This window comes from Perca flavescens, chromosome 11 (genome assembly GCF_004354835.1).
Source record: "Perca flavescens isolate YP-PL-M2 chromosome 11, PFLA_1.0, whole genome shotgun sequence".
Lineage (NCBI taxonomy): Eukaryota > Metazoa > Chordata > Actinopteri > Perciformes > Percidae > Perca > Perca flavescens.
Window position 1 is genome coordinate 22,503,540 of NC_041341.1, and position 10,000 is coordinate 22,513,539.

The window sequence follows — 10,000 nt, forward strand, 5'->3', positions numbered from 1 at the left end:
CAATGCACACCTGCAAAACAAACCATATCACACTTATTGTATTTATTGGAATCTAGGTGTAGAGAGCAACCCACAGTGATGTATGCAACCAATCGCTGATTTGCATAAATGACACAACAAACTCCTCATAATTCACACCAACCATGAGATGCGCTGCCTAAAACAAAAACACTCCTGATGTCAGCTTTGACTACTGTGCTGCCCATACACTGTGTGACACTAGAGATGAATGCTCTTCCCCTCATACTGTTGAACCTCATGAACCTTTTCAACTATACATTTGAATGAATATTCCCATTCCCAGTCAGAAAACCAGAGGCTATCAACAGTATGATGAGCAGCTCGCCATAACCTTAGTTATTAATGAACTGCTCCTGAATGTACACAGTGCATCTGTGTTGAATATTGCTTGTGTACAACATTTACCACATATACTGTAGTTTTTGTCCTGCCTATCTGAACTAGAATTTGGGAGACAGAAAGAAACAGAGAGAGAGATGCTCTGCAGTTCAGACAGTTCATCTGGAGGGCAATGAGGGAGATGAAGAATTGAGAAGGAAGGGAGGGAAGAAGAGGAGGGGCGTGTATCCAAAAAACTCTGCAGCACCTTCATCAAACACAGCATATCAAAGTCACTTTGCAAACTAGATCTAGTGACGTTTTTTAATTAAAACAACCAAAACCTGCCTTTACAACACTGCAAAAAGATACAGAAATGTGAGTGAGTCATCAAATGCTTCCAGCAGCCTACACTATCATGACACTAACCTTCGTCTCATTAGAAGAGCTACATTCACCCTAAGTCTTATTCTCCCACTAATGCCGATGCCACTGAGAGCAACACTCAATATTTCATTCAGGGGTGTAAATATTGCATTAACTGCAGTCGGCCCATTTTTGCGGGTCCTATGCTACAAAATGGGGCTGCTGTTAGCGCCCACTCCATCATAAACCTCCCACTCTTTTCTCCAGCAGCCAGAAGACCTCATCCAGACAGACAAGGGTCAGGCAAGTCTGTCTGTTGCATCTCTCTCTCTGCTATTCTGAGCTTTGATGTGTCTGCCAAATCTAGTTAATACACTAATGGCTGTTTTCTCTGGAAGTCGAGTGGGTCCTGTTGTGTTGTGCAGCTAAACCAGTGTCTGTAATCTGTTGACAAAGACCACATTCCTAGATGCTAGCCTGAGGTATCTGCTGGTCTCACATCTGCCGGGGGCGCATTCCTCCAGGGCTGAGTCACAGTTTGAAATTGCACAGTCGAAATGTAATGACATATTCGTCTTCTCAGACCCCACTTTCCCTCTCCGTGCAGCTCGTACCTCCTTAAAGTTGTCGAATGCAGAGAGAATAATTTCATGGCCTCCTCTCACGAGACAAACTGCCGCCAGGAGCTCCAAGACCAGAGCTTTAGTTCTGTAAAACAGGTTAGTTAGTAAATGACAAGTGCCAGCGCTACGGCAAACCTGTACTTAAACATGAAGCAAACAAAAGTGGAAAACTGGAGAACAATTTAAAATGCTGAAACCTCTCTGTAGAATGAATCTACATGGTGTTACAATTAACGTCTTTTTAAGTTTAAACATCTTTATAAATATTAATCAGTAACAGTAACTAACTTTAAATAACTTGAAAAAAAGTTTTGTGATGTCACAGCCTGAGAGAAAAAAAAAGGAAAAAAGCTCAAAATTTTAAAAAGGCAGGTATAAAAAATTAATACTTCCAGGCCCAATTTGTGTGTGTGTGTGTGTGTGGTCTGTAGTTCATTCATGCAAGATTTCTCTGCCTGGATGAGACGATATGTGACAGGTGATCCAAAGTGGTTTTACATCCACTTTTGAGGAAATCCTTGAACCTTTGGGCACAAAGTGAAAACACACCACACACGCACAAACACACACACACACACAAGAAGCGAGTCCTTCTGGTTGCTGTCTCAGTGAGCAGCTGCCAGTGTAGTGGAGTGTGCCAGCAGTGCCCTGACCCGTCTGTCGGGATGAATGTGCCCCTGAGCTACAAAGTCACTCGCTCTGGATCCGACTGTGTAGGTGCACTGAGGCTTATGTTGGACTCTGAATGTTCCATTATGGATTTGGGTTTTTGTTGGGGAAAAAAATTTACTGGATTTGTTGAGCTCCAAATGAAACCAATTTATGTTAAAATCTTGTTTTTATTTCCTGGGCCTTTCTTTATAAGCATATATTCAGGCTTTCAAACAAATAATGAAAGCAAACAAATAATCTGGAAGACTTTTTTTTTTTTTTAACTTACCTTGGGTTTTTATTGTTGAGACTTAGTGCAATTTCATTCACAGCATGTGGGTGTGACATGACCATGTTGAAGCCATACTGGGAGATGAAAAACAAACCAGAGGGAGAAAGACAGAGACAAATAAGCTAATTAACAGAGACGAAGAGCCAATGAATAAGCAAAAGGTGCATTCCACTGCATAAGAAACTAAACATGGAGAACTAGCAGAGGAACAAATTGAATTTGGCTTCAGTTAGATAAGTGTACTTTAGTCCAGAGGGACATGCAGTCTGTGTTGACGTGGAGTGCAGAAGGCTGACCTGGTAGTTCATGATAGCACGCAGGCACATGATGCAGACATGGACATCGTCTTTCTTGCAAACCAGTCTGGAGTTTTTCAGAGTTCTCCGGCTCGGAAGGGTGTTGCAGCTAAAAATAATTATAGAAAAGACGAAAAAACTATTTAGTGATAATAGGAAACTGTTACTAAAAGAAGTGTCGAGTCTATGAGCTTCTGAACACATACAAGAGTGCACCAGGCCCAGATAAACAAGAAAACAGATGTCATTTGTGAATGGGCCTCCATCACACACCACCTCCTTCACACAGGGAGGCTGTTAAACTGCCATGCCACCTTTCATCAACACACACAAAAGGCCAAATAATCTGTCAGGGGCCATGGGATGTCCTCTTTCAATTGTTTTAATTTTATGTCCTTCACAAAGATATAATTTACAGCTAACACAGAAGTCAGTCATTTGAATGCAGCACAGTGATTGTGCAGCTTTATGTGGACAAAGACCAGGCCTTTTCTCTTGATGCAGCTCTCACAACAAAAAGAGAAATGCTGGAATAGCAGTATCACTGAATGACATGCAGAGCCAGTCAGAGCCAAACGGTTTAATTTCAGACATTTGTCACGAGGTTCAATTACCGGCCCGAGTTCTGGGGGAAAAATATGCCTTCAGGATACTGATAGACACGCCGATTCGTGTCAGCTACCATGCCTGAAGGCGTGACTCCTCTGTGAATAACAACACGGTGTGTGTGTGTGTGTGTGTGTGTGTGTGTGTGAAAAAGGCTAGAGCTTTCAATCCTTGAATACTATCCTTTAATTTCACAAGTTCACATTTGAGTAAGCTGGAAAACAGTTAATCATATTATATTATATATAATCAAAATAATATAATCAAAAATGTTTTGCATGTCTGACATAACCGTGAGCATTCTGCATGTCGTGTTCAGCATTATGTGGTGCCGGGCTGGGTGAAGGACACATGCTGCAACTGCTTCACACAGCAGCAAAAAGCTAAAAAACTAAATAGGAACGCTTTTCCTCTCCTAGTTAATCAACATCCAAGCTGAGGCGTGGCACAATCAGGAGGAAATGAGTAACAATATTTCTTAATCTCAAACCAAGGTCGGGATAAAGGATTACGTAACACCAGCAAAATGTAATACCTTGACCTGCTTTGACTTGTCTAAAGTTACTCAACTAAACTTTATATGACACAACACGGCAAATTGAATATGACTGCAAGGAGACAAGGCATCCAAAAACTGAAGGGAGAGGTGAGAGGTGCTGTGGACAGATTTATTCTCATCAGGCAGGAGAAAGTTCTGAGCCGTCCAGAATTTAATGTCCTGGTTACAAAACATTCCGGGTTTTTATTTTCAAAATAGCACAGCCACAACAAACAGAGCGAGTTCTAAATAACACCACAGAACAATATCAAACACTACATCTATAACTATAAGAAACAGGTCTAACACAGCTACTAATTTCTAGCACACTCCATACCGTCTTATTTGAGAGCACTTTGGACAGCTCAGTGTGCTCGGTGTCCTTCAAGATGGCAGTTTGAAGAAGACATATATAAATCATTATTTTACACCCAGTTGTTGAGCTTTCATCATTGTGAATTAAAGCAAATCTTAAGAGAGATATAATGATAATAAGGGACAAAGATTCTGTATAATGGACAGTTAAACATTTATAAAACCACCAGAGCAAATGCTTCATAATTAGTGTGGCATCTCTTATTAACAAGAAAAATGTATAATGTATCCAAAATACAGAATTTGTTTGGAGGCAACCTAAGCCCTGTAAAAGTGAAGGCTTTTACAGGGCTTTTGTAGAAACTAGGTTAACTTCTGCACATAATGGCATTTAGAAAGCCACACAAGCAGCACACAGGCACAGAGAAAAGAACAATGAGTGCAGAAAAACCCATTTGCTCCAAGGAAAGTAGAATTTAGTCTCAAGCGCAGGAGGGGAGGCTGGCAGTACAAATAATTCACATCCCCGACACAGACAGCGGGACAAATAAACTGGGCAGCGCTAGCAGGGAGGTATAAAGTACAATGAGGAAGGAGGTTTTTTTTGTGTGTGTATGTATGTGCGCGTGTGTGTGTGTGTGTGTGTGTGTGTGTCTCTGTGTCTGTCTCTTTTGGGGGGGGTGAGCAGGGATGCAGGGTTAAGCCAGCAAAGCGAGAGACCTGAGACCTGCCTGCTGTCGAAGACTGGCAGACAGAGGAGCAGATGACTATGAAAGAACACCAGGACAGAACAGAAGAGACAGTCAGCCTCACTGAAGACACTCTGACCAGTTACACACACACTCTACATGCTGATGATACAGGGGATACATCTGGAGGAGGCAGATGTGTAAGCAAAAGTCTGTTATGGGCCAATAGTGATATTATCTGCCAATAAGTCATAGATTACATATGTTAATAATGATGAAACAAGCCCTGACTATCTGGTGATTGTTGGATGTTACAAAATCTAATAGGTGGTTTAATAGGGTAATAGGTGTGGCTTTATAAACAGGAGACACATTTCATATATATTCATATATATCACTGTCTATGACTGATGGCAAACTTGGATAGAAACAAAAATTACTGTAATACAGGAGAAAAAAAGAGAAAAGTAGTATGCAGTATTCTATATCTACTTATTTCACATGTATTATTTTAAGCACCTTTGAGACAATATAAAACAACTGACTTGGTTATCATGCAAGGATCTGAAATCAAAAAGACACGTGCCTCATTAAATCAATAGTGCTCTTTGTGTACAATGAGTTCAAAATGCCTCTAAAGGATTAGAGGTCACATAATTTAGGGTGAGTGCTGTACTGAAACATCAATGGAATGACAGAGAGGATTAGAGAAGTAATGCACAACTGAATGGGATTTGTGCTTTAGAGCATATATTAGCATGAGTTTATCAATTAACTGCTGTGAAATCCTCTGTGCACAGAATCTAGAGTTAAAATGATTTATTTAGTTTTCATAAAAACTAAACAGATCCATAAAAAAGATTTTTCCTTTTGCTGCTTGTCTGTCACATAAAAAAACTGCTGTCAATCATGTTTCATAATCATGTGCAAAACCAGCCTGGTCGACAATCCAAAAGATCCAGACAAATAGTGTTTGCCTCCTGCTGCAGAAATGTGTCCTACGCCATTTAAAGTCTTACAGACCTCATGACTACATAAAGGGGCAGCTGAGGCATCATATGAAATGTGTGACTCAAAATAATCACAATACAACCACATTGCTTCGGCTGAACACTAGGTAACTAGAAACCCTAAGTGGCTAAGTTAGCTGTAAACAGTTACAAATCACACAAACACACATGGGCAATGGTGAACATGCTTAACCGTCAATTAATATGTGTATAGTACCGTATCGTGGAATGTCGGCTAGCACGTGTGATGCCGTTTCCAGCGATGGAAGACGGCAGGGTGCTTCCTCCATGGAGGTCTTCTATAGAGTGGCTCCAGGGCTTAGACTTATCCATAGCAGCCTCTGGGTTGTTCTCTGCACAGTCTCCATCAAACCTGTTGCACCGTGAAAACAAGACACAACCATTAACTTGATATTATTTAAAGCCTGACTGATAGTGGATTTATGAAGCCAGTATGGTATCATTATTATTTGACAACAATAAAATATAAAAACAATTATCTGGGGTAAGACAAATAATTTTTTAAGGATCCCTAAAATGTGGTTACTTACTACAGGTGTGCCTGAGGCACAACATTTTAGCATTTAAAATAAATTTGGTTTGAAACGTGACAGTAACAGTAAAATATTTGACGCAGAAACAAGCTTACACTGTTTGGATAAATCCTGCTACTTTAGTTAGCAAAAGGCCCTTCCTTGACATCATAAAAGTAACTTACCAGCAACCAACGGCTAAGCTAACCAGCCTAGCTAAGACAACTAACTAGCTAACCAGCAAATAACCACCGAGGTTAAACCAAACAAGCCTCATCAGTTAGCAGGCCACTAAGCCACTAAGCATACACTGCTGTCTATAACATCAGCAGCTAACATAATTAAATATAAATTAATTTTTATTTTATTTTTAAATACAGATATCCGTTTTAAGATAAGTCAATATCCCATATATACTGTATCTCATATATTGGTCATGCACTTGTATTAATGAGTGCTGGCAGAAGTGAAAATGTACTCAACTCCACTAACGCTATCATTTCAGGTTTTTGGTTTAGACATGATGCAAAATGTCTCAGTTTTGTTGTACTTGGTAGAAACCTTGGAAAGAACTGGTAGTTACAGCATACCTGCTATGATCTATTTCAGTTTTTAGACTGGTCGTTTCCATGACTTGTATATGCTGATGCGGTGGTGGTACGGAGGGTAACACAATTTTACGGCTAACCATTCATAATGTGGACAGACCATAATAACATATGGTGAAGTGGGGAGGGTGAATTAAAAATGTAACTGCGTGGCTATTTGGCCCTGAACATGGACCTTGTGACTGACTAATATTCACACCATAATTCTATGAATAGAAACCTATGGTATAATACACAGTGCCAATGTGTCAGCAATGAGCCCTGAGTGACTCAGTGTTTCTGACAACCAGGCAGCAGCAGCAGTGGTGGTGGTGGAGATGCATCAGCGGCTGTGCAGAATAGCAGCATTGTGTTGGTTGTCAGTTCTGCATATAGACCATAGTGATATACAGAGAAAGAGCTGGTAGTGACTTACGTGACGGCATACTGTGCAAAAGAAAGATACTCCACCAGCACATCCAGGCCTTTGTTCTCTTCATTTAAGAATTCTCTCACCCACCTGAAGATAGACAGAAACAAGTTTAACTCAACAAAGGTTGACCAGCACACAGACTCCTATAAAATCATTTGGGTCATTTCTAGAAAGAACACACACAGAACATATAATTGATCAGCAGTTAGAACAAGTACCAGCTTTCATAATATTGGTAGTTTCTGAGTTTAATCGGTTTCAACAAAAACTCATCTCCTTTGGGATAATCACAGCTACAGAACTCATTCTCCGAGTATTCTTTTGTCTCTTATCCAGAAAAAAACATCACCAGATGCTTATATTTAATGGGTAGCGCACGTCTTTCCATTTTTCTGACCTGACCTTGGTATGCAGATGTTTTCAGATTATTCACCCTCCCTCCCTCAATTTATCCCTCCCTTTGCCAAGAAGAATTGTAATGACCCGTTTGACAGACTTCAAAGCGTCCTGGCTCAAAGCAGCAAACATATCCCCCATGCATATGTTTGCAAGCACAGGCGCGCCCACACACACACACACACACACACACACACACACACACACACACACACACACACACACACACACACACACACACACACACACACACACACACACACACACACACACACACACACACACACACACACACACACACACACACACACACACACACAAAGCCCATTCTCACCTTTCTTACAGGCACTTAAGTGGGCCACCCTTTCAGCATTTGGCATGCTTTCATTTTTTTTTTATTCTGCACAGAAAAGCCAAGCTTTTCACAGGTAAAGCTCCTGCTACCTTTGGCCTGTGCTGCTCTCCCATATTTATAAGCAGTGTGAGCTAAATCACATGGCCTGATTACTCAGTTATTAGAATAATTTGCACGGCATAAACATAATGACACACAGCCAGGCTTTTGAGCAGTACTGCTGATGAAGATGCAAGACTAAACTGCTTTAAAAGTCCAATAGCTGCTTCTTTATTTGCTCCCCTGTGGTGTAACTATATGGGAGAGCGTAAGGCTAACGAGAGAGTTCAGGAAAGCAGTGCCTGGTGGGGCCCGTCGTGTTTTAAAAAAGGGCTTGTCTGGCCACATGGTAATCATTACCACAGGACACTAACTAACAATCCTCCCATTCACCACATGTTGTTGACCACTGAGCAACATGTGAGGAGCAGGCAGGCAGGGAGCTGGGGTTACCATCAGCAGTGCTCGTACAGGGACAATCTATCCATTATACACAGCCTACACGACAGATAGATTTCTCTGTTTCACCTCTGAAAAGAAACAGTAATTATTCACTGTCTGAGTGGAGGACATCTTGCCCCTTCGCCATCCCCCTCCCCGACCGTACTCTCAATCTCTCTCCCTGTCCCTCTGCCATTATGGTAATGCTTTGTCTAATCTAGATTAGGTAGATTATTTATGTAATCTGGTTTACCAACATAAGGTCTCAATTAATCCATGTAACAAATGCCTCAACTGGTTTGCCAGACAGACCTCATCACTGGCTGTGGTGGAAGTTTATTTTGGTTTGAAGAGCAGAATCTGATAAGTGTGTATCTCTGGATCAGCGCTCTTGTGGCTGCCTCTTCCTGTCCAAGACAGGGTCTCCATGTCTCCTGTGACCAACATCAACATCCCTCCCAACTTCTAGCCCTCATTACATAAAATGAAATAATGTTCTATCTGTCCCCATGCTGTATCTGTATTTTTTTTTAAAGTTTGCCTGGATAAATGAGGCCCCTGGATCTTACAGATCCCAGAATGCATTAAGGCCTAATTAGTGATGCTGAGTAATCCATCACAGTCTTTATCTATCAGGGTCTCTAATCACAGAGACAGGCCCTATGATCTATAGCCAGACAAAACACAGACATTGTGTGCAGCTCATTGAGATATTGATCTTTCCTTCACGATGACTGTACAACACTGAATCAATATCAGCTCAATATCATTCTCTCATTAGTAGCATCTACAAGAACGCCTCTTCATGATGGCAGACTGAAACACTGATGTAAGAATGAAGAAAAATGTGTTCATGTGTCCGCCGCTCCAAACAATCAATCGATTCATCTAGTCTCCATCGCCACATGGCTTTCTGTCTAATATTAGGTTGGAGCACTGAGATGAATGGGGGAAGGTGGTGGTTAGTGTCAACGTCTGCGTCTCCGGGTGTCTGGAATGTCAAATTTTTCCCCCCTAATATAATCAGGTCTGGGACATTCAACACTACACAAGCGTCACACAATCCTGCAGTGACTTACCCTATATGATTGGTACGTAACGAAATTTCCAGTTCTCTCAGGACTTGGGTGGACTCCTGAACTCTCCGTCTGAATTTCTGAGGAAGGAAAGAAGGGGGGGGGGTGAAGTTAATATTTTATCATACCACCAGAACTGTAAATTATCAAGTGGTAGCGCAGCAATGTTTTGGCTGGAGAAAACTTTTTCTGACTGAAAGGTCAGACAAACAGACATAGACCACAATGACATTTAAAATGTGAAAGCAGGCAAGCGGTGTACTCATATACGAAATAAAAGTTGTTTTGAGGGTTGCTTTCATAAGATTTTGAAGTGGGCCTTTAACTTGCCAGTAACCATTCAACGAGCTAACAGAGAAGGCGAGCTGACTCATTGGAAACTGTGAATGTGGAATAGTTCCAGTTATCTTGTTTG

The 10,000-nt window shown here is 41.2% G+C and overlaps 1 protein-coding gene across 6 annotated transcripts in view; it reads right to left on the bottom strand.

The window, feature by feature from the left end:
• Positions 1-10,000, bottom strand: part of fmnl2a (formin-like 2a) — a 60,347-nt gene that overhangs the window by 16,233 nt on the left and 34,114 nt on the right. For all 6 annotated transcript variants that reach the window (XM_028592225.1, XM_028592226.1, XM_028592228.1 and 3 more), the window contains exons 4-10: positions 9,589-9,665; positions 7,282-7,365; positions 5,943-6,098; positions 2,568-2,676; positions 2,269-2,345; positions 1,320-1,413; positions 1-10 (exon numbers count right to left, since the gene is read on the bottom strand). The exon at positions 1-10 is cut by the window's left edge and continues 65 nt beyond it. In XM_028592225.1, the coding sequence (XP_028448026.1) occupies positions 1-10; positions 1,320-1,413; positions 2,269-2,345; positions 2,568-2,676; positions 5,943-6,098; positions 7,282-7,365; positions 9,589-9,665 (607 nt within the window). The remainder of the gene's footprint in view (positions 11-1,319; positions 1,414-2,268; positions 2,346-2,567; positions 2,677-5,942; positions 6,099-7,281; positions 7,366-9,588; positions 9,666-10,000) is intronic.